The 25789-nt window shown below is 49.5% G+C and overlaps 1 protein-coding gene across 3 annotated transcripts in view; it reads right to left on the bottom strand.

Annotated features, from left to right (window-relative positions):
* Nucleotides 1–25789, bottom strand: part of INPP5A (inositol polyphosphate-5-phosphatase A) — a 196538-nt gene that overhangs the window by 145018 nt on the left and 25731 nt on the right. For all 3 annotated transcript variants that reach the window (XM_058841027.1, XM_058841029.1, XM_058841028.1), the window contains exon 2: nt 5726–5767. In XM_058841027.1, coding sequence (XP_058697010.1) covers nt 5726–5767 — 42 coding nt within the window. The remainder of the gene's footprint in view (nt 1–5725; nt 5768–25789) is intronic.

Below are 25789 nucleotides of genomic sequence, written 5' to 3'. Positions count from 1 at the left end.
CGAGTTTGTCACACTGTGGCCCTGATAATGGGAACTGTGTGGAATGGTGGAAAAGCCACCTTACAGGGAGGCAGGATCAGTGAAGCCCTGCTGCTGGGGACTGTGCCCCATCTCCTAACTGCACATAGGCACTGGTGACTTGGCTCTGAAAGAGTTCATTTGGACTCCAGTTGTCCTTCCAGTAAAAATTCTCTTATCCCAAAAGTCTACACTGGAAAAAAGGAGGGAAAGGGATCGCTGGGGGAGAGTGGAAACAGCCTGAGAACAGTGTTTTGGAGTGTTTAATGTATGACAGGGAAAACTTGGGTTCTTGTCAAGAAATGGGATGACTGATGATCTAGCTGTTAGTGCTAAACAAGCAGAGGGATGGTTTGGTGAACTAGCTGCCACACAAATGAGAATATTCACAGAATATGCCCATGGGAATTTCATCCCACTTGGGCCAAGTGCCCATGCCCTGGTTTGCAGCCTCCATGTCAGTGTACAGGAAAAAATATGGGGGAAGGAACAAGCTCCAAGAACATGAAGGAAGCTGTTTGCAAGCAAAGCGTATAGGAGCACAGGGAGAGGACTTTTATTGACTTATTTATTTACTTAGGACTCTTTTTGCTTTTTACTCCCTCCTTTCCCATCCCCTGCCCTTTCTCCATCTGCACTGGGGCTCATGTTTGGGGCAGGAGGAGCTCAGGAGCTGGAGCTATTGAAAATCTGCACTGATTTTAGTAACAAACTTTTTGTGTTGCATACGTGGCACATGGTCATTTTAGATGTAAACTTGGAGCCAGAGGGCTTTTTCCCCCCAATACAATTTTCCATTTTGTCTGATGTGTTTGAGAGTATTTTGAGCCTTTATTTGTAGTAATACAGAAGTTAAAAGTTTACCTAATAGCTAAAGGTCATCTTGGTATAACTGTGTGGGAACTTCGTGTGTTACCCTTCGGAGAGAAGGAAGAAAAACAAACAAAAAAGGCCCAAACCAACCAAACAAAAAAATCCCAAACCCCAGAACACAACAAAACCTCACCCAGCCACTCAAAGGTTGTTTAATTATTTCAGTCGACTTAATGCTGTTTTTTTAACTAGAGGGGGTGACAAAAGCTTTGCAGCCCTTCCAAGCTGAGGCCCTTTTCCAGAGGCTGTTTTCCTCAGCTGGGGGCTCTTTGGGCTCCTTGCTGCTGGTTTCCATCCATGGCCTGTGACAAGGGCAGGGGTATGGGCTGCTGGCTGAGTGCTGCAAGGTTCTGGGTGCCTGACCCCAGGAGAAGCCTCTTCTCTTCCTCAGGCTTAGAGAAATTGCAAACACTTGAAAGTGCTTTAGGACCACACATGCTAAATTGTATTTCACAGCTCACACTAAAACCCGTATTTTGCTATTTTTTTAAGCAATCCTATTTGCACAACATCAAGGCTCAAGCTCCTCTTCTGCTTTGCCAGGGCTGAGGTGTAACCCCGGTGCCCTCCCCGAGAGGCCGGGCCAGCAGCGTGGGGCTGTGTCCTGTCCTGTCCTGTCCTGGCTGCTGCCCCAGCTCCAGCACAGCCAGACCCCCCCTGCCCTGCCTGCCTCCCTCCCCAGCCCCTGACCAAACAGACAAACATCTGCAGCAAGGAGATGCCAGGCTTGTACTTTTCACCAGTTCTGTATCCACACTCAGTTCTGCTGCAGCGTTTTGCTTTGTTACCCACATCCCCCAGAAGAACTCCTGATCATGGCTTCCTTTATGCTATTTTTGCATATCCAGAATTGAAAATAATGCCCAACTTGGTAAATACATTGTGCTGCTCTGGATGCAAATTCATTATTTATGTGGTCTCATGTATGATCTTTAACCTCTGGCAGCTGGGAGTTTTCAGCTCTGAAGTATTCATTACTCATTATTATGTACTGTTTGTTCTTTCATAAGAGCAGAAAACTAGTAAAAGGTAATGAAGCAGAGCCAATTTGCTTTTAGTTGGAGGGTACTTATTATATGAGAGGACATAACTAATATTCAGGTATGTTCTAGTGGTTTAACCTGCAAGGAATGCTGCAAGGACCTCATTGCTATTAAGCCAATGCTGTTTCCCCCATTTAAAAATTGCCTTTTTTTTTGTTTTTGTTTTTTTTTAATACCCACTATGATTTCAAGTTCTCAAGGATTTGTATGCAAACAAAAAAAATCTGTGTCCTACATCTTCAGAGCCTGGCAGTGTTTTCTGTCACTGCTCCAGCACAGTAGAGTTGTTCTCCAGCATTGTCTCACTGCAGGACTCCCCATGACTGATGGATGGTTCATGACTGAGATAGTTTGTGCCTAAATCTTACTTGCAATAATTTATTATGTTTTTGTCTTATCAGTTTATATTTTCATTAGCTGTGTAAGAAGAGCTCCAATGAAGCAAACCCACAGCAGTTAAAATGTGTGAGACGATGCTCAGCACGTTCCTGCCACGTCCACAGTCGGTGCTACTGCGAGTGCTGCCCTGAAACACTGAGAGTGGCTGTGCTGGCTTTCCAGAATTCAGCAGTACAACTGCTGTCTCATGATGGTCACTTCATAGAGCTCCCCAAGGAGATAAGGTCAGGACTGGGAATCCAGAATTGATTTGGAGCAATAAAGCCCATGGAGCATTGGTGTCAGGGTCCACAGATGAGCTCTGTGGCAGAGTTCTGCTGCACAGGCTGTGTTTGGTTAGTGCTGCTCTCCAGACAGTGAATGAAATGAAGCAACCAGGTAAACTTAGTGTGGGTTGTCATCTGCTGGACTCTGAAGGCAGCCTGCTGCCAGTGGGCCCCTGGGCAGTGCCTTGGGAAGAAAGGAGCAGGGACAGGGACACCTCAACAACTGTGTCCCAGTTCTTTGTAAATCTATGATAGGAAACATGTATCAGAGGAAAAGCATGTCCCAGCTGGGGATCATTTCTTGCATTTCAGGTATATTTTCTGACATCTGGTCTGTCACTACTTACTGCTGGGTCCTGCTCTGGCTCATTCTCCATCCCTACCGCTGATCCCTCCTGCTGGCCTGGACAAAACCCTTCCTCCTCTCCCCAGCTCACCCTGTGTGCTGTGCTGGAGCACAGGGACACCCTGGCACTGCCCCCCTGTGCCCCCTGTCACACAGCACAGTGTCAACGTGCTGCTCTCGGAGCTCTGCCAGGAGCTGCCCCTAAAAGCAGCCTGGAAAGGCTCCTTATCTTTCTCCCTTTTGCATTTCTTGGAGAAACTGTTTCACTTGCCAGCATTAGATCTGCCACACTTTTTATGTTAATGATGCAGGATATTTGTAGATCAATGGCAGAAGTTTAAAAAATTTAACATGTGACATTTGAATCTTATTTCAGCCCTCTGTGAGCTACCATGTCCTCAGAAATGCATATGGCATTTAAGTCAATGGTAACACATAAGTGACTTGTATTCACCCATGACAGTGAATAAAATCCCTTATTTTAATTTACTGGAACTTATAAACAAGTCCACAAAATGTTCTTTTAACCAATATGCTCTTTGACATCAAAGACATTACGGGTTTCATTTCTAGAAACATTTTAAACTTGGAGAGGTAATGGTGTCTCTTTCTGTGGAGAGCATTTTAACTGCTTACACAAGGAGCTCATCCTCAGAAGTTATGCAAACTGCCCTGACACAACTGCATATGCAAATTGAATTCCTCAGAAGAATGGAAAAAACTGCTGTCTGCGGTTTATCTGGTTTCAAGTTTACCAAGAGGCACCAAGAGTCATTTTCCAGTGCTGCTGCTGAGCCTCCGTTCACAGAGGTTTCACAGAGAGCGAATAATCCCTCTCAGGCTGTACTGTACCTCTGCTGGGTCGCTCTGGAGCCAGCATGCTGCTCAGTGATTTTTGGTACACACATATTTGTCTCTTCCCTAAGGAGTTTTTTGTCAGGTTTTGTTCCCCTTCCTGCTGCATTGGAGAGTGTGGTGTGAGCAGCCAGCCCGCTGCCGAGACACAGAGGGGAAGCAGGAGGAGGCCATGGGCAGCACTGCTAACTTTGGCCTTTTTCTGCTTTTCCTTTCTTTTCCTTTTTTAAAACACAGCTCTCAGACGGCAGGGACAGAGGGCAGAGCTATGGAGAGGGAACAAAGCAGAACCCCCCAGAGCTGAGGGATGGGCTTGGTTCTGCCTCAGCAACACCTTCCCTGCTCTGGACCCTGCACTAGAGCGGCCTCATGGAGCATTAATGCATCATTTTATTCCTCTCTGGAATTCTGGATGCACAACATTTACTGGGCCAAAGCCAGGCCACGTTCAGTCACGTGTCAGTGGTCCCTGCCCTAAACCACCAAAGCTCATTCTTTTCCCCTCCTCTTCCTGTTTTCCACAAACTATTCAGAAGTGCTTCTGCCCTGCTCATCCCACTTCAGTAAACAAATGAACACAGAAGGAGTCTCCTTGATAAAGATACATAAATAAGTCATGTGATGATGAAAAACATGCAGCAATCTAAAAAAACAAACAAACAAACCCCAAAATAAAGAGTTCTCTCTGTTTATTTGTATTTCCTGCACAGGAAGTTTTTCCTGGCGCTGTGGAGGGGTGGAATCAGAACCAGCTGAGACACTTGCAGGGTGCAAGCATCATGTACATACAGCAGTGATCAACCAAGATGGAAGAAGAAAAATAGCGAGATGAATCTGAAGTTGGCAGATACTAAAGAATGTAAGAGTGGTTACTGCACCTTGATTTTTGCAATTTCTTACATTTGCCAGTAAAAGTGAATTGCAGGATTTTACATCAGTGTAATAAAGCATCGGTAACCTGAGAATGTAAGGACTCACGGGATGCTTTCAATTACAGAAGCAAAAGAAGAAATACTTTGATCATATTTTCTGCACAGTTTCACTTCAAAATTTGAACAGCACAATTTTGTTGTTTAGCAATTTTTCTGTAAGAGATGCAGGACTGGATAAAGGAATCTTGTGGCCCTTCAGTAGCAGGTGGCATTTTCTGTGGCCAGGACAGGCAGGGCTTGGAACAACCTGGTCCAGCAAAAGGTGTCGCTTGCCCCTGGCAGGGTGTGGGTCTAAAATGGTCTCTTTAAGGTCCCCTAAGGCCCTTCCAGTGCAAACCATTGGGGGACCCAAGACTCCCTCAGTTCTTCCCAGGGGTGACATCTCCGTGCCCCAGCAGTGCTCATTTCCTGTTGTTATTGCCACATTTCTGCATGAAGACTGCAAGTTAAGCAAGACCCTACTGCAGTAACACAGTGTGAGACCCAAAAAACCCCTCACACCACAAGGTTACAGCACATTTTATAACGTGGGGTCAGTGTCAATATTTTCACATTACCAAACAAGAAAACTGTTAGGAGTGAGCAGACACAGGACTGATTTATTGCAAACCAATGACCAAAACTGTCATATTTCAATTTTAAGGTAAACTGGACTTCCCAATAGAAATTCCTTAAAAGTACTTAAATATGTATCTTACTCAGTAGACTTAAAAGACCATTTCATGCCAAACTGAAGTCAATTTCATAAAACCCAAATCTATTTTTTAGGTAGAGAATTGCTGATGAGAACAAATTGTGCTTATATGCTGGATTTTTATAATGATTTCTTAGAAATCCAGAAAGAGACATATTTTTCAGGGCTGTCTTTTATATAAAATAAAATCACTATAAAAATAGCGATTTCACTTCATAAAGCATAAGATTCTGACATTACTAATTAGTTCAATAAACAAAGATGCACAGAACTCCATGAGAAAATAAACTTTACCTTACCTGATAAAATTCCCGAAGCCAATTCTTCTGCAAATTTTCTGGCTGAAAAATAAAAGGCAAAAATTAATTAAGAGTAAGAGAAATCTATTTTTACAACAATATCGTGATATTGTTGCTTTCCTCAGTGTATTCAAGAAGACAGCTTTTTTCACAATTGAAGTAAAAAGTACAAACACAAGGATGTTTCTCCATGATGCCAGTACACAGACCTCATCCTTTCATTCCTGAGTCCCCTCTGATTCTCACCAAAAGGTGCATTTTGTCTAGGACTGCACAGCATTTGTACCCACACGTTTATCAGGCATGACACACCTGAACTATGTCCTGTTAGAAAGGCATTTTCATCACCTGGGGATCAGGAACTTGAGCAGCTGCCCGCACCCAGAGGTGCCAGCTCACCTCACACAAGTTGGTTGAGAGCAATGACCCTGCTCTTGGGGATGCTCCAACCCATCACACCTCCTGCCAAGGACAAACTGCGAGAAGCACTTTCAGTCCTTTGCAGATTGCTCCAGAAGTTATGAAAACTGAAGCAGCAAAACTGCAGTTAAGTGCAAAGTTCTGTCTTTTCAGCAACAGGTCACAGCCGAGATGTGATCACAGAGGGAGAGAACTGATTTCTTGAGCTTTATCTTCTGGATAATTTTTGCATCCTAGTGGGGAATAACAATACAAATCAGATGTCCTTGTGACAGCAGTGGCAGGAAGGTGCAGAATTGGTGGGAGGGAGCAGAACACACCAAACTGGAACCCAGAGACAGCTGATCCCTGACAGCCAGCTCTGACCCCCCCTGCCCAGGCATGGCACTTGTCTTCTGCTCCATCCTCCCACCGAGTGTGGATACAGCTGAAACAAAGGCAGGGAGGGGGAGAAGCAGCTCTGGGAGGTGCCTGGGAAGTTCCTGCTGGCAGCTCCACCAGAGAAGGTGCTGAGGAGGGCTCAGTGGTGAGCACCTCCTGCAGCAAGGCTGGCTCACACTCTGTGCCCTCCTCTGCCACCACCACATCTTTCCTTCCTCTTGTACCTCTCTGGTACAATTCTGTAACCCAGCCCTCTGCCCCACACTCCTCTCCAGCCACCTCACATGAATGAAACAATTTGAAGTTTTGAAGGACTGGAGATAACAAACAAGTAGAAAGCTAATTTGTCTTCCTCTTATTTTTCTGTCTAAAAATAGGCACATTATATTTCATGTCTTTCACAGACTTTGGACTTCTTCCCTAGCCTTTCTCTCTACACTCTGTCCTTCATTAAATTATCTCGTTCTTTTTGCAATATAATGGAAATTAATCTTTTTCCTGTTCTCTTTGATGCTAAATCATCTCACATCCATTCATTCACTGATGAACCAGTTTCTCCCAGGTCACTAACCCAAACCCCACTTTATCAGTCTCTTTCCTTCCAGCTATCCCCACCTCCAGCTCTGCTCCAGCTGGTTGAATCCAGTCCTTCTCCCCTGCTTCAGCTCCTGCTCTTGGGGATGGATCCACCACAGAGCAAACAGGAGAGGCAGAAGAAAGCGAAACACCTACAGACATTAACACTTCATTTGGAATATCTAGAACTACAGAATGGTTTGGGCTGGAAGGGACCCTAAAGATCATCCAGTTCCACCCCGTGCCATGGGCAGAACACCTTCCAGCTTCCCTCAAGTGCTGTCCAGCCTTGGGCACTGCCAGGGATCCAGGGGCAGCCCCAGCTGCTCTGGGCACCTGTGCCAGGCTCTGCCCACCCTGCCAGGAACAATTCCTGCCCAAAATCCCATCCATCCCTGCCCTCTGCCACTGGGAGCCATTCCCTGTGTCCTGTCCCTCCATCCCTTGTCCCCAGTCCCTCTCCAGCTCTCCTGGCACGGAAAGGAGCCGCAGGTCTCCCCAGAGCCTCCTCTGCTCCAGGTGTCTGTGCTCTCCTCTCCTGCCAATCCTTCCCTGCCCTCGCAGCTCGGGCTCCTGGGCACTCTGCCCTGTGCCCACCCTCCTGCCTGGGAGCACCAGCTCTGCTCCCACCATTGCTCAGGGATATTTGCCTGCTTTCAGCACAGGCTGCTCATCAAACACACACCAAACTCTGCCATTCCCCAGCTGAGCTCAGCAAACACCCTGTGCCTGGAAGCTCTGCCTTCATCCCACCCTCCACCGAGTCACAAATAGAAATCCTTCTCAAAAGAAACCCTTCCCCTCAATCAAGCACAACTTCCAGACAGCAACACCACATGGGATCTACATTAAAAAAACAGGACGTGTGTCCTGCATGCGCTGCTCCCCTCAATTAAAAACAGTTTTGACCTTTTCCTGGAATTCCAAATCCCACTAAAACTATCTCTTTTCATGATGAGTTTCCACTTGAAGTCTATTTATGTCACACTGGTGACTGTAATGGTCAGGTTTGTAAGAAAGACCAGTCAGCTTGTGAACACATGAACACCACATGAGCTGCTAACAGCCCGAAAACAAGCGGCTTTTCAAATCCAACACACAAGTAGTCTCTCTTTTCCCCAGTATTTCTATTTCCTACAAAATTATACTCAACAGCCAACAGGAAAGCTTTAAGCCTGTTGCAAAAATATACTTAGATGGGGAAGGAGTCTTTTCAAAAAAATGAGAAAGGGAATATATATTTAGACAGGGTAAGGAGCCTTCCATTCAAAAGGAAAAAGGCAAAAGAACTAAATGAAACTAAATTAACAGCCTGGAAAATTTCTCTTCTGCTTTGTTCAGAGGGAAATGGAAGAAAGCCGATGAATTATAGAAAGCATGTTCTATTTTGTGAAGTTTATTTTTAGCAAAGAATAGGCTCATTTTTTAAGCTAAAAGGAAAGAAAATCTTGACTCGCTTTGTGCAAACTGGGCTCCAGAATGAATCAGAGGAGAACTGGCCACTGTGACTCTGCACACTGCCTGAACACACACGGCACATCCAGCCCCAATCTGTACATGCCTGACTGGAACAGCCCCACAGGGCTCTCCTGGCATCCCACAGCCCCAGCAGTGCGTCTGATGGCAAAGCAAGGCTTGCACAGGTCTAACACACATCCACACCCTGGGAACGTGAAGCTGAGCTGTGTTTAACCGTGTTTTCTGCAGGTACCCAGCACACAGGCACTGCTGATCCTCTGGCACAGCTCACTGGGCTGTCCCTGGGCTCGCAGCACAACAGGAGCAGCGCCAGGGCTCAGCCTCCACAGCCCAATCCCCTCCACACAGGACAAACCCCCATGGGCACAAGCTCAGGGGGCAGCTACTGCTGCATAATGACTTCAAAGTAACTGCAAAGACAGGAATGAAAGTCCAGAATCTTCAATCTCCTAACTCCAGTGAACTGCCCATGTACTTCAAATTTAACTGCTATTACTGACAACTTACTGGAAGCTTAAAAGCTTCTGGATATTTGAATAACCATCATGTTAAGAGCATTAATAAGAGTTAATCCAACACCACACAAACTCTAATTGTTAGCAAATAGCAAGATTAACCCCATTAATACACTCAGGTTTTCCGTCGCTTTGTATCCTGATTTGGGAATGATACAGGGAACTGAAAGAATGTACACCAAATTAACCTGCTTTTGCATGTGGATAGATAAAACAGATCTCTGGCAAAATTCACACAACACCACCATGGTCTGTCCTGTGTATTTGTGGGGTTTCTTTCTGTATTTGTTTGAAGTGAACTCTTTAGAACTCCCCCAGGTTGAACAGGGTGATATCTACACCTGTTCTTTTACATCTGCACAATACAGAAACATGCACAGGGAGCAGCAGCATCCGGACTCACATCGCCCAGGAACTAAAGGCCAATGATCCAAACAGTTCTTCCTGTGGGCTGAGTTTTACAGAGGCTTGAAAACATCCCACATTTAATTAATGCAGTGCTCTGTGTCAGCTGCAGGCCTCCTCACAGCTGTGCTGTGCTGGCCTCGGGAGGCAGAACATCCCCAGGCTCCCAGAGCCTTCTCCACAACAAGTACCAGCCTGCTGAGAGCATCACAGCTCCATCTTTCCACACAGACAGGCTCCCAGCAGGATACACCTACAGCTCTGGCCATCCCAGCCCAGCAGGAGTAACTGCAGAGCAGGAGGCCGCTATAAAAAATTGCCTTAAATCAGTACGGTACAATGTGCTCTGTGGAAAAATAAAAATAATAATGTAATTTTATCTAAGTGCTCATGTTTGCAGACAGTAATTTCTGTGACCTAAAGCTCAAGAGCTAAAGGTCATGAGCTGCATGCCCTGCTGTGCAGCAGTGTCTATCAATTCCTCTGAGTAATAAATGCTCTTTCCTCAAGAAGATATATCCTTATTTATGAGCCAAATGCCGTGTGATGGGGCACTGCTCTGCCAGGGATGAAAGTCCCAGCCTTTCCCAGAAGCGCTGCAGAATCAGTCCCAGGAGGAATATGCCAGGAGAGTGCGAGCTGTCAGCAAGGCAGCTCCAACACACCCAATATTCCATTAGAATAAAAAACCCTTCACACCAAAAAACCACAGTCCCAAGACAGATGTGAATTTACTGCCAAGCGAATCCCAGGCGAGTTCAACACACTAATAAATACACAGTGATTTTGAATTTGATAGCAGAGGAGACAATGAGAGTTGTTTACATCCTATTTCAGAAATAAAGGGCTAAGGGAGATACTTGGAAATTCATTTCAAATTGATCTAGAGAGTAGGTTTTCACAATTCCTCCTCCTTGCTGCCAGGCAAATTTCTGTAATAAATGCATGTCTGACCAATGGCCCAATAATACACAAAGCTTATTTTCAGCTTTATTCAGAGCTGCCACATGGAAACACCAACCTTGCTTTGGTGATGCTGAGAGTGCTCCCAGCATCTGATGGCATTCTCCCATGGGATAACACCCTCTGTCAGCAAGGCTCCCACAGACACATGGTCAAATGCTCAGCTGAGGCAAAGCATCTCCTGCTGGGAAGGAGCTCTGGAATCACCAGGAGTGATCTGGAGTCCCATGGGCACAGCCTCCAGCCGGAGCTCAAAGCCCCAAAGCCACCCATCACTGGTCCGTGAGCCACACGTGGCACCAGCCCAACAGCATCCAGCAAGGATGGAGAGCCAAGGGCTCCATGGCACAGAGCTGAGCCCCAGGGATCACACCTGGCCATGCTGGGGCTGCCCAGGGCTCCATGGCACAGAGCTCCTGGTGCTGAACCCCAGGGATCACACCTGGCCATGCTGGGGCTGCCCAGGGCTCCATGGCACAGAGCTCCTGGTGCTGAGCCCCAGGGATCACACCTGGCCATGCTGGGGCTGCCCAGGGCTCCATCACAGAGCTCCTGGTGCTGAGCCCCAGGGATCACACCTGGCCATGCTGGAGCTGCCCAGGGCTCCATGGCACAGAGCTCCTGGTGCTGAGCCCCAGGGATCACACCTGGCCATGCTGGGGCTGCCCAGGGCTCCATCACAGAGCTCCTGGTGCTGAGCCCCAGGGATCACACCTGGCCATGCTGGGGCTGCCAAGGGCTCCATGGCACAGAGCTGAGCCCCAGGGAATGCACCTGGCCATGCTGGGGCTGCCCAGGGCTCCATGGCACAGAGCTCCTGGTGCTGAGCCCCAGGGATCACACCTGGCCATGCTGGAGCTGCCCAGGGCTCCATCACAGAGCTCCTGGTGCTGAGCCCCAGGGAATGCACCTGGCCATGCTGGGGCTGCCCAGGGCTCCATGGCACAGAGCTCCTGGTGCTGAGCCCCAGGGATCACACCTGGGCATGCTGGAGCTGCCCAGGGCTCCATCACAGAGCTCCTGGTGCTGAGCCCCAGGGATCACACCTGGGCATGCTGGGGCTGCCCAGGGCTCCATGGCACAGAGCTCCTGGTGCTGAGCCCCAGGGATCACACCTGGCCATGCTGGGGCTGCCCAGGGCTCCATGGCACAGAGCTCCTGGTGCTGAGCCCCAGGGATCACACCTGGGCATGCTGGAGCTGCCCAGGGCTCCATCACAGAGCTCCTGGTGCTGAGCCCCAGGGATCACACCTGGGCATGCTGGGGCTGCCCAGGGCTCCATGGCACAGAGCTCCTGGTGCTGAGCCCCAGGGATCACACCTGGCCATGCTGGGGCTGCCCAGGGCTCCATGGCACAGAGCTCCTGGTGCTGAGCCCCAGGGATCACACCTGGGCATGCTGGAGCTGCCCAGGGCTCCATCACAGAGCTCCTGGTGCTGAGCCCCAGGGATCACACCTGGGCATGCTGGGGCTGCCCAGGGCTCCATGGCACAGAGCCCAGGGATCACACCTGGCCATGCTGGAGCTCGGGGGCTATGCCAGCTGAGTGCTGGGCACTATGTGCTGCCTCCCACTGCATTACTGCTCAGAGAGGGAAAGGGAGTCTGTGCCAAACACTGCCCATCAGGAGACTGATGGCAGATAGCTCTGCATGGCCAGGGCAGGGCTGGTACGAGCCATGTGTGACCAGGACTGGGCTGGTACGAGCCATGTGTGCCCAGGACTGGGCTGGTATGAGCCATACAGGCTGGCACAAGCCATACAGGGCTGGCACAAGCCATACAGGGCTGGCACAAGCCATACAGGGCTGGCACAAGCCATACAGGGCTGGCACAAGCCATACAGGGCTGGCACAAGCCATACAGGGCTGGCACAAGCCATACAGGGCTGGCACAAGCCATACAGGGCTAGCACAAGCCATACAGGCTGGTACAAGCCATACAGGCTGGCACAAGCCATACAGGCTGGCACAAGCCATACAGGCTGGCACAAGCCATACAGGGTTGGTACAAGCCATACAGGGCTGGCACAAGCCATACAGGGCTGGCACAAGCCATACAGGGCTGGCACAAGCCATACAGGCTGGCACAAGCCATACAGGCTGGCACAAGCCATACAGGGTTGGTACAAGCCATACAGGGCTGGCACAAGCCATACAGGGCTGGCACAAGCCATACAGGGCTGGCACAAGCCATGCAGGGCTGGCACAAGCCATACAGGGCTAGCACAAGCCATACAGGGCTGGCACAAGCCATACAGGGCTGGCACAAGCCATGCAGGGCTGGCACAAGCCATACAGGCTGGTACAAGGCCAGGGCAGCAGCGTGCTGAAGAGCAGAGTGGTCCCAGCCTGTTCAGCTCAGGTGAAGGGAGCTGAAGACTCTTCTCCTGACAGGTGACGCTGAAGCAACTCCTCCACTGCTGTGTGTCACAACCAGGTATCCTTGAGCAAAAGCAAAGGTTTTGGGTTTGCTTTGCACAGGAAGGAGGGGGAAACCACCCAACAACAAACCAACTGAACACAGGAAGCCTCAGTTGTCCCATGTATATTATTACTGACATCTTGGTTATTCAGGAGCCAAACCCTTTTCCCTCCCACACCCTTGGGATAGCCCAGAACAAGGTTTAGGTGCTACAATGGTGCTTAACGTGCAGATGCTATTAAGAGAAAAAATTTATGAAGAAAATATCTAGATGATTTTTATGGTAAAAATAAAGCATACAAGGAGAAACAGGAATTTTCAAAACCATGGACAACTCAGAAGAATCAATTTAGAGAAACAAAGTCTTGAAAGGAAAACAGTTTTGCTCAATTAATAAAACATTGCTGATGCAGTTTCAAGGAAGCCAAAGAAGCAGAACTGATACTTGCAACTGGAAATTACCATCCTCAGTATTCCCTAAAGTTTCCACAAAAGGCCATCAGACATCTGGCAGAGAAGCAAGCTTAGAAAGAAACAAATTGGCAGAGATGTGTGCAGCCCTTTGCAAAGTGTTTCATCCAGCCAGTTTCACCAGAAGCAAAATCTCAAATGAAATACACAGATACTTTACTACTGCTTTTAAAACTGAGGTACATTTAAATTTGGCATTTATATTAATTTGGAAACTTAAACAACAAGCAAGACTGAAACAGTGATTTTTAGATCTCTGGAATGGTGATCTCTCCACATATTTACTGAGCATATAAACCTTAGGGATTGTGTTTGGGCCCCAGTTACAGAAAGGAGGCTGTTGTTCTACTGATCCATTCACGTTGTAAGATCCCTGTGCTTCTACACATAACTGGATGTACAGTCAGTGTTTCTGATTTCAGCCAGAATACACCTTGCAATAATACACCAGGGCTCAATCCTCTTGGTACAGTGGAAAAACAAGCAAAAACCCAAACACACTGTTTTGAAAGAGAATATATTTCTGTTCCCCCACCCCCCAGGCAAAAGTGCATTTTATAGTATAAAATGGAATTTTAGCAGCTTTCATGAAAGAAGAAAATAAAGAGTAAACACATGAGATGAAACAAAAAATACAGTCCAAATTAATTTGTGCAACATTATATTAATTCATCTGAGGTTACTAGAGTGTCAAAAAGGCAGCACTGATGGCAGTTCTGGATTTCCAGAAACCCATCACTGATGGGCAGCAGCTCAGCACTCCCCTGAAGGACACCTGTGCACCAGTGCCCAGGAGCAGGGTGGCAGCATGGGGGCAGATCTTCCAGCTCCCCTTGGCAAGAGACAGCTCCAGAGAGCAGCTGCCAGTGCCAAACCCCTCCAGCTCATGGGCTACACACACACAGCCTTCCTCATGGTGGGGGAGAGGCAGAAGCCAAACTCACTGCTGTCACCAAGCAATCCTTTTCCCACTCCTTTCCTGAATTTCAGCTCCCCCTGGAAGCTAAGGCAGGAGCAAGGCCCCAGCTGTGTGTCCAGGCAGGTGTGTGATGCCCAGCAGCGCTGCCCCACTGCCCCTCAGCCCGGTCTGTGCCCATGGGGGGCAGGAGCAGCTCCCACCCCTCTGCCCCCTCCCCTCTGCTCTCATCCCTCTGCTCCCACCCCTCTGCTCTCATCCCTCTGCTCCCACCCCTCTGCCCTCACCCCTCTGCTCCCACCCCCCTGCTCCCACCCCTCTGCTCCCACCCCTCTGCTCCCAACCCCTCTCTCCCACCCCTCTGCTCCCACCCCTCTGCTCCCACCCCCCTGCTCCCACCCCTCTGCTCTCATCCCTCTGCCCCCTCCCCTCTGCCCCCACCCCTCTGCCCCCACCCCTCTGCTCCCACCCCCCTGCTCCCACCCCTCTGCCCCCCACCCCTCTGCCCCCCACCCCCCTGCTCCCACCCCTCTGCTCCCACCCCTCTGCTCCCACCCCTCTGCTCCCACCCCTCTGCTCCCACCCCTCTGCTCCCCATCCCTCTGCTCCCACCCCTCTGCTCCCACCCCTCTGCTCCCACCCCTCTGCTCCCACCCCTCTGCTCCCACCCCTCTGCTCCCACCCCTCTGCTCCCCATCCCTCTGCTCCCACCCCTCTGCTCCCACCCCTCTGCTCCCACCCCTCTGCTCCCACCCCTCTGCTCCCAACCCCTCTCTCCCACCCCTCTGCTCCCACCCCTCTGCTCCCACCCCTCTGCTCCCACCCCCCTGCTCCCAACCCCTCTCTCCCACCCCTCTGCTCCCACCCCTCTGCTCCCACCCCTCTGCTCCCACCCCTCTGCCCCCCACCCCTCTGCTCCCACCCCTCTGCCCCCACCCCTCTGCCCCCCACCCCTCTGCCCCCCATCCCTCTGCCCCCACCCCTCTGCCCCCCATCCCTCTGCTCCCACCCCTCTGCTCCCACCCCTCTGCTCCCAACCCCTCTCTCCCACCCCTCTGCTCCCACCCCTCTGCTCCCAACCCCTCTCTCCCACCCCTCTGCTCCCACCCCTCTGCTCCCACCCCTCTGCTCCCACCCCTCTGCTCCCCACCCCTCTGCCCTCCACCCCTCTGCTCCCACCCCTCTGCCCCCACCCCTCTGCCCCCCACCCCCCTGCTCCCACCCCTCTGCTCCCACCCCTCTGCCCCCCATCCCTCTGCTCCCACCCCCCTGCCCCCACTCCCCTGCCCCCCACCCCTCTGCACCCACCCCCCTGCCCCCATCCCCCTGCTCTCATCCCTCTGCTCCCACCCCTCTGCTCCCACCCCCCTGCCCCCCACCCCTCTGCTCCCACCCCCCTGCTCCCCACCCCTCTGCACCCACCCCCCTGCCCCCATCCCCCTGCTCTCATCTCTCTGCTCCCACCCCTCTGCTCCCACCCCTCTGCTCCCACCCCTCTGCTCCCCACCCCCCTGCTCCCATCCCTCTGCTCCCACCCCTCTGCTCCCACCCCCCTGCTCCCACCCCTCTGCCCCCACCCCTCTGCCCCCCACCCCTCTGCCCCCACCCCTCTGCTCCCACCCCTCTGCCCCCCACCGCCCTGCTCCCACCCCTCTGCTCTCATCCCTCTGCCCCCCACAGCACCTGCCCACCCTGCACAAGGACACAAACACAGCATCCAACAGCCTCAGCAACACCTGCCTCAGGTGCTGCACGTCAGCTGAGCTGTGAACTGGGGTCTCTGCCCACCCTGCAGGTCCCCCCTGCAGCCTCTCAGGGATGTGGCCAGAGCATCCCCGAGGATGCAGACCTGCAGACCCCTGCTCAGACCCTTCCCCACCCCTCCCTGTCCCCAGGCTTCCTTCACCAGGCAGAAGAAAATACCATTCCTGTGCACATAAACTCTTCAGGGTTTCACTTTGTCTTTTCTGCCATTAACTTCAAAGTAAAAGTCAACTCTCCTGTGGGTGCGTTTCCACAGGAAATCCTGCCCCTTGTTCACTCTTATCCTTAAAGAGAACCATTTCCTTTGGCTTGAAAGCAAACTGCCTGTAGCCCTGTGCCACAGTGAATAGAGTTTAACACTAAATATAGACTCTGAAGGAAGGAAACGTCAGGCAGACAACAGCAGCGAGGAGTGTCAGCGTGCAGGGCTGGATGAACACACTCTGCTAACACAAAACCCGCAGAATAACCAACAGTGAGATCACAGCTTCTCTTGAGGTTGGGGGAAAAAAATCCACCATTGCTGAAAACAAATTTTAAAAACACCCAAAGCAACAAAAGCATGCACAGATCAGAAAGAAACCCTGCCAGCACTCGAGCCTCACGAGACCCTGACTGCTCCTCCTCATGTCAATGGTTACACTCACGTGAGCATTTTATGATTTTAGGCACGTGCACTTTGCTCAGCTCTGAAAGCCTGTACGTTATTTCAGTGTGGGAGGTGTCCCACAGTGCACAGAACCCAGCATACCTGGTGTCCCCTTCTCTGCTCATCACCCACAGCTCCTCAGCCCAGCCACTCACAGCTTTCCCTGGGACAGTGAAACCTTATCTGTAATACCCCAAACACAACCTCAGGAGTTTGTGCACCCAATCCCACCCCAGAACCTGTGAGATGAACAGTGGCACCCAACTGCAGGTCTGTCTTTAAGCACCGTGCTGTTCCCACGACACAAGGCAGCAGTGGGAGCAGTGTCACCCAGCCTGGGAGCTGCTGCACCCCTTTGATCAAACACCTGCCTGGCAAAGGAGGATGCTGGAGCCTGCCAATGCACCAGCTCCCACACTGGGACCTCCCCATGGCTACCAATGGCCATCCTCCAGCTCCCACTGCAGGCACCATCCCCACTGCTGCCTCTGGACCACGCTGCCATGGCTGCAGTGACCTCCCCTGCAGCACAAACTCCTTCCAGCCTGGCCCCACAGACAACTTCTGAGCTCCCACACCTCCAGCTCCATGTGCCAAGATCCCTAACCGGGGAAAACAAAACTAACAGGGTACATTTGTTGGGTAAAACAAATGGCAACAAACTCCAGCTGAAGATCCAGTCCAAAAGTCTTTGCTTTAGCCCAAATAAGTGCAATAAAGGTTATCCAGGTACAACCAGAGGTCAAAAGATAATTAATTTGTTCCCTGGTCCCTTTGTATATGGCCAAGTGAGCCCCCTGTGCTCAGGAACACATGGACAGTTTGACATGTGAGGCTGCACAGCTCAATGCTGTGCTACCCTCCTCCTGTCCCTGCAGACAGCTGGGATTTCCCTCTCTTCTCACACTAAATGTTGATCCATATTTATCCAGTTTCCATCTGTCTCCCAAACCCCGTTACAGTCAGCAGGACAGTGCATTCCACAAGGATCATTTCCCCCAGCATCACTGGGGATGGGACAGCCAGAGGTGCTGTGATCACCCCAGAGGGGAGCACACACAGTCCCAGCTCCATCTGAATAAAGCTTCACTTGCAATATGCATTTACAGTTGGGAACAGATTAACCCATTAATTAAGTTACTGTCAAACCAGTGTGACCTGTGGTTAGTGATGCAAAAGGTATTTAATATCTAAACTTTCCTGGCTGCAGAGGGGCTGCTGAAAACCAAAGTGGAAGCTGTTACCACAACTCCACTGCAAAGAGAAAAGCTTTGGAAGCGCTGCTGGGCTTCCTTCACTTCCCATCTGCATTTCCTGCACAATTTTCCAGGCTTTAAGGCATGAGGGACAGATATTAACAACGGGTAATAATGTGTGTTATTTTCAATATAACTCTGCAAAACAAAAATGGCAATTGAGCTAAAGCATCCCTGTCCTACAGCTAAGCTCAGGCTTTTGTGAGCCAGAATTAGGGCCCAAATCACCTTTCTGCAGGTTTTCACTGAACACTGGTGAAACAGAAGGATCACATCAGGCAGCAAGTGAAGAGTACAGAAATGAGAGCACTTTCTTAGAGTACACCTGCTGAAGGTAACCAAGTACCTGGAAAGCAGGAGTTCATCCCAGGAACTGAGGCTCCTGCCCTGCAACCCTGCACAGGCATTTACTGGCAGTGTCTGGGCAGTCAGCTCCTACAGCTGCATCCACTGCCTCAGCACTCAAACCTTGTGCTTTGTGTTTGTCATTTAGACCTTTTAGATTACTTTTTTAAAGAAAACTCCAATGGCCAGGTGAGTAGCTCAGACATCATTCCTATGAAAAATGTGATTTCTCACAATTTCTCTCTCTGTGGCTATACAAACTTGAAAACATAAATCAAGCAGTCTTTAAGGCAGAAAGCAAATGAATAAGACCTCAAATCTCCTGATTTCAGGTTTGCTGCTGCAGTTACAGTACTGGGCTGGGGGTTGGCAGCTCCCCCAGTGCTGCCCCTGATCATCCCAAGAGAAGGACAGAAAACACCTCAAACTCCAGCACTGGGTGTGAAAAGAAAACTCCATTCACTGCACGAGCAGTGATCTGACAGGCTCCACAGCTGCAACCAGCTCCAAAGGACTCAGGTGCTGCAGAACTACTTTGCAGTGTCCTTTTTGTAAAAACCAAAAGCAAATTTATTTGCCATGCTTTATAAAACATCTTTTGTACGTGTGCCTGATACTCAATAGCACTATTTCCACACAAACAAAGTCAAATGGTAAAGCAGGGCAGTGTGCTGGACAAACAATAAACTGCAGAAGTTCTGTACATAATGGCAGAAATGGGAAGCACCACCGTGCTTGGGACAACAAAGCTTCCCTCCTCAGGCAGAGGGCGAGCAGCCAGCTTAGTGCCCCAGGGCACCTTTCCTCCAAAGCTCCTGTGGCTGCTCCCCACCTGATCCCACCCTTCATCCTCCCCACTGGGACTCAGTCTCCCCTTGCATTTCACAGGTGAACACCTGGCACCTTCACTCCTGCTGGCATCTTCCATCAGAGCTCTCAGTCCAGCCCACACCACCTCAGCTCCCCTGTGACACCCCCAGCAATCCCACAGGACAATTCCACGGGACAATTCCACAGGAAAATTCCACAGGACAATCCCACGGGACAATTCCACAGGACAATCCCACGGGACAATTCCACAGGACAATTCCACAGGACAATCCCACAGGACAATCCCACGGGACAATTCCACAGGACAATTCCACAGGACAATCCCACAGGACAATCCCACGGGACAATTCCACGGGACAATCCCACAGGACAATCCCACGGGACAATCCCACGGGACAATCCCACGGGACAATCCCACAGGACAATCCCACGGGACAATCCCACGGGACAATCCCACGGGACAATCCCACGGGACAATTCCACGGGACAATCCCACGGGACAATTCCACGGGACAATCCCACGGGACAATTCCACGGGACAATTCCACGGGACAATTCCACGGGACAATCCCACGGGACAATTCCACAGGACAATCCCACGGGACAATTCCACGGGACAATTCCACGGGACAATCCCACAGGACAATTCCACAGTTCCAGCAAGGAGGGTGCCAGCCCCACAGTGGTACCCCGTGTGCCAGGCCCTACACCCAGCACAGGCACTGCAGCCCATGCCCCAATGAATTCTTTAACCATAAGCACATGTATGTTTTTACATGCAGCTATATGTTAAAATTGTATTAACTGTGAGGAATGTAGGTGTACAGGGAGCTCAGCAGGCTAAAAGCCAGCACAGAAGGCTGTTGTTCAAGTACACAGGCTGTTCAAGTCCTCTCAAACTTTTACAGTGTCTCCCTGAAAGTCTCGGGAATTCCACAAGGCTTTGTCCTGCAACACAGCAAAAAACATCTCCTGGCAAATTCAGTGTGAGAGCAATCAAGACAGGAAGCTTTGGCCAAAAACAAATAAACAAACCAAGCAACCAGAAGTCAGTTTCCCACTATTGACACAAAATGTCTTGGCAAGGCTGAGCAAGGCACGGGCTTTCACATCAAGTTAGGCAGCTTATCCTCAAAATAATGGAATGTGCAGTAAATGCAGAGACATGAGAAGGAGCAGAGATCTGTGCCAGACGGAATCTGGCAGGCCAGGCAGGATGTGGGGTGAGCACAGATGTCACCCAGGAGATGGAAAAAGCCTTCTACAGTACCCAGGGGCAAAGCAACAACCTGAGCGAGTCAGGCAGGCAGGGCTGAGCCTGGGAGCCAGAAACACACTGGGGTCGGTGGAACCATTCCTGCACAACTCCTGGAGAGACTCAAAGCTCATGGGGAAGTTGCTACTGACAGCAAAAGCTTTGCAGATAAAAAGAGCAGAACAAAAATGACAAGGCTGAGCAATATACAACCCCCCAGGTAAAGGAACAAATATATATATATATACATGCAAAAATACCTAGAAGTGTTTTCCCCCCAACTCATTAAATAGCACTTTGCCTTTTTACACCCATCTACAAAATTATTCTCAAGACACAGCCAGGAACAGAGACTTCCAATTTAGAAGTTACATCTCCAGAGTGTTTTTCCTCATTGTAACCATGTCTTGCTCAGATAGGAGACAAGTCTGCAGTAAGAGAATTGATGCATACATTGCACAGAACTATTGAACTCTTCCCAAACTACTGTACCTACACAGTCTGGCACACTGGACTTGAATCACCACGTGCTTGAAAATCAAAATGCAAGTCAAGCACTGCAAGATCATGGGCTCCAGGACCTGCTCATCAGCAGGGCAAGTGTCTCAGAGAAAATCACTCCCTTTTGTTACACAGCATGCACCATCCACTGCTGCTGACAAGACAGACTTCAGAGGGAACAGAGGGAAGACATCCTCAGCTGAAAATCTTACTTTGCTCCTCCAACCCCCCACTACAATTAGAAATAAGGGTGAGTCTGCCACAAGGATGGGCCCTGGGAAGGGAGGTGACCCCACACTGGTGCACTGCTCTGGAACATTCTGCAGCTGCTGTGATCACACTGCTACTGCTAAGGGGTCAGACAACCCTGTTCTATCTACGAGAAATTTAAAAATCCACACAAAATCCCATTTCCACAAACATGTCGTGGACACATTTATTCAACCAGGCTTGAACCAACACAAAAACCCCGATGTGTGGCATCGTGAAGCACCAGTGGAAACCCAACAACAACCAGCTGGCAGTAACACCACTGCAGCCAAAATTCATTCTGTGTCTGGGGCTCCAGAAACCCAAAGCCACTATGGAAAATATTGTATATTTAAACCTAACTATTCAGAGATATCCTGTTTGCAGTGAGGTAACACCTCTATTTTTCTCTGTCACAAGGAAGTGCACTTCACCTAGTATCAACATTCCTCATGGTGCTGGAATGGCTCTTTTCCTGTTTAGGAAAATGGGCTTCAGGCTTCAACTAAACTCTAAGGAAAAGTAAGGACAACTTCATTGACTTTTTCTCCATGAAATTTTTTTCATATTTTGATATATCCCAAATGAATTGTGGGTTACACTGGGAAAAGCCACCTGGAGCTTCCTCTGATCACCTGAAAGAGATGAAATTGCAATGGACTCTTCACTGGCTACCATGGCACGAGGATGCATTTCAGGACAACGCTGCACATCTGGGGACTCACAAGGATAGCTGCACATGCTTTTACCTGCTTCTCTAGGACAGCTCTAAAAGCATGTAGTTATGCTGAAATATGTTAATTTTATTTAAAAAGCAAGGGTAAAACTGTCCTTAAATTCAGGATTGAGAATTAGGATTATCAACCCAACTGCTGTTCCCTTGGGCTGGAATCTGCCCCCAGTCCTCAGGCTGGAGCTGCTGCCAACAGAGAGAGCCCATGGAGGGAGAACAGAGGCTGCAGCTCAGGAACCACCACCCTGCAGCAACCCTGTGCATCAGACTCTATATTGAGATTTTTCTCTGACAAACTGTTCTCCACCTCACGGCACCAACACAAAATACAGTCCATTCCACAGGAAAAGAGTTATGGAAACTGTCAAAACCTACAGCAAATAATTCACCATCATATTAATTTAGTTTAAACAATAGCAACTGTTTCCATCCTTGAGACTGATTTCACTCTTCAGAGCAGCTCAGCACTAAGAGCTTGGTCTCTCCCCATTTCCAGCCCTCCTGGAAGGGGCAGCAGTTGACATTTGCCAACACACACGAAGCCACCCAGCCCAGCAGCCCCTGTGTCCCACCCTGGGAGCAGAGCCTGCCCACACCCAGTGTCCTCCCAAACCCCTGTGACACACAGAGACACAGGGAGCAGCTCTAATGGGTGACCTGAACGTTCACTTCAACCTCAGCACCACACTGGAAATGCAATTTCCTCGCTCAAGGAAGACCTGGACTCGACTGCTAGAATACTTTCTTTATTCATAAAGTGAAGTACAAGTGAGGACACTTCACTTGGTATTCTAAGAAAATAACAAGTGAAAATTCTCTTCCTGCCCTGTGCTTATAGCCTTCTTACATGCCCAACTGCATTTTGTGTCCCTCTTAAGTTTTCATACAGATGTTTTCCACAGTAGCACAAAATTTACTCAGCTGCAGTTACAGATTAAAAAAACTAACTGGAATTATTTATTAATGCACTCTTAGTTAGTATCTGGTCTATACAGGCTGTCATATACCTGGTTTATATTTCTACTTGAAACTAAAAAAGTTTGATATGCTGCAATTAGCAACATCCATCCCCCTACACTGTCCAGCTTCAAAAGTCACCAGAGTCACATCAAACAGAAACTTCAAACTTTCTCACAGATTCCACAGCAAAACATCCAAGTTTTTTTTATACTTCTTTTTCTGGGGCTTGGGAGCTCAGTTTTCCACCTGAGCTGCCAGCACAGGTGTCCTCATGTGACAAGTGCCCCATGGAGGTGCTGCCACTGGAGCTCACTGCAGGCTCCTCACCTGCTTTGCCACTGTTCTGAGAACAGATAGTTCAAAGTGACAGGGCACAGCTTAAAACACGCAAAATAGACTTAACTCTTGTTTTCAACCATAACCAGCCTGTCAGAGGTCCTTAAAGGCACACCACATATCTGAACCACGTTAAAACTCTAGAATTTTCCTCGCATTCTCCAATTTCAAGTCTTCAGTTAACAGGAGGATATTGGCCATGGTGATCATTTCACAGTTCATACAGATTAGAGTGCAGAACACAGTAAATGATGAAGCTGTGACCACTCCTGAGGGCTCAGCAGGGCTCTGCAGCCTTCCTTGGGTTTGAGTCTCCTCATCTGATGTGTGGAGCTGCCATGTGCTGTCTCAGAGCCATCAGCCACAGCCCCCAGCCCACGCCAGGGCATGTGACAAGGGACCTCAGCACCCCAGAGGAGGGAGGACATCCTTGTGGAGCAGGGCATTTCCCCAGGGAGCAGGAACTCTGTTATTCCAGCCTCTGGGGGCCATCCTGCACCCCACACCCCAGCCCAGGGCTGGCCCTGCTTTGTTCTGGGAGCTGCTCTCCCAGTCCCAGAGCCAGGGCAAGGCTTTGAGTTTCAGTAGGACAGCACAGCTCTGCTCAGCATCCTCACACACCCTTCTGTGCAGCTTTACAGTCACAAAACACTCAGGATGAAAACAACAGATTCCCAGGCAAACCCCAGCTGGGGTTCCCTGAGCATCCATCACACTGGGCTTCTCCTGGCACCATCCCACACGGATGGGCTGCTGAGGCAGTGACCCACATTACACAGCCTTGCTTCTCCAGCTCAGCTGGGACTCTTACACTGCAATTCTATTTACAACCCAGTGACAGGAGTGTGTATGGACAGGTTCTCAAACCCCTGACAGAGCCACAGCACACACATAAAATTAACCATCAGTGCTTAGCTCCACACTGCTGGAAACAGTGCTCAGGGCAGCCACTGGATCCAACCAAGCTGGATTCCAGCTACAGCCTGCAAATTCACTGACCCCAAAGGAACACTGTGTGGAAGCTCTTGAGCCTATTAGGGGAATTTCTGGGGGAATGCCCTGGAAGAATCTGCCACAGGCTTTGAGAAAGCCTGACTGCTTAGGATGAGCCAAAAAGGCTTCTCTGTGGTGCTCTGCAGCAGCAGGTAAATCTGCCTCAGTTTCTACAGGTCAGTGCCCTTTGCCCTGGCCCTGTGCCAGCCCTGTGTCCCCAGACCTGGCTGGGGACATTGGCTCCTGACCTCAAACTGAGACACTGCAGGGAATCAGCTCTTCTGTCCCTGGATCCCCTCGGTGGGAGTTTGCAATAACCATCACTGGAATTCTGTACAGGAGCCCCTTTGTGTGTCTCCTCACTGACCTGTGGTGTGTGTGTGGATCCAGTGAGTGCCAGCAGCAGCACTATCCACTGCCACAGCTCTGTCTGTCTGGCTGGGTGTCTGTCTGTCCACCTGAGGAGGAATTACAGTGCCTGGGCTGCCAGCTCTGCCACTGGCAGCTCTCTGAGTGACACTTGTGGCTGTCACAGCAGGACAAGCCCTGGTGCTGCTGCCAGGTGATGCCACTGTGGGGACACAGCGCTGCACAGGAACAGCACGGGAACAAGTGTGCAAAAACTAGAGCTGCCAAGGTGGGGATTTCACTGACTTCCAAAAGTCAAACTAGTTGATAAGGTCAAAAGTTAATTAAATCAGTTTTACTTCCAATTATCTGCCATTTCAGGTTGGATTATTATACAGTTAAAGGATGAGTGAGAAGGGTCTAAGAGCATCATTCCATATTTACAGAAGGAGATATTTTCATTTTTTAATTTAAAAAACCACAGCTTCACTAGTGTTTTTAAGGAGTTTCCTAGAAAACTTGGATACCTATGGATTACTTTTTTTTTTAATTATTCATTCGCAGTTCCTACACAACTACAAAACTAGAGACAAAACCACTTCACTCAGTAGCCTGAAAACTCGGGAGTCAAGGTTCCTCAGGAAATACCTTCCAATTCCATCAGAGATGGTCCTGGCAGCAGCCCTAGGCTTCCTGAACAGAAGTGTATTGTTGAAGGCAAGTGCCTGCTGTTCAGAGCTCTTCAGTGGGGCTGTTGAACACAACTATTAACAAAAAGGAAGGCGAGAAAGAAAAGCATCATTGTTCCCACACTGCCCAAATCTTGCATCTACTGTAAATAAGTTAGCAAACACTTAACAGCACATCGCCTTTGTGTCTTCTGTATGCAAACATCTCATTATGCTTTTACTTCCCTTTCAGAAGGCTCTCACATCACAAACCATTCCTTCCCATCAATTTCTTGTTGACAAAACAAGAACAAAATCCTGATTTCTTCCCCTTACTGTTAGGAGGGAGCCTGCTGAATCTTCCCTGGAGGAAACCACCAGGACAGATGCACTCCAGCCTTAAAGACAGGCATGTAGCCCTTAAGATCAAACTTGGAGTAGTCTGAACACTGCTGTTCAAAAACAACAGATTCTTTCCAAAACCACTGCTACCAAAAGGTATAAAAGTGCAAAGACAAAGTGTTTTTAACTGAAGTGTCATATCTTGTAAGTGTGACTTAGTGCATCAAACAGGCATTTCCACCACAGGAAATAAAGCAAATATACCAATTAAAATATTTTTTAAAT

Source organism: Poecile atricapillus, chromosome 6, assembly GCF_030490865.1.
Source record: "Poecile atricapillus isolate bPoeAtr1 chromosome 6, bPoeAtr1.hap1, whole genome shotgun sequence".
Taxonomy (NCBI): Eukaryota; Metazoa; Chordata; class Aves; order Passeriformes; family Paridae; genus Poecile; species Poecile atricapillus.
The sequence above is the reverse complement of the archived record's forward strand: the minus strand, read 5'-3'. Positions and strand labels throughout refer to the sequence as shown.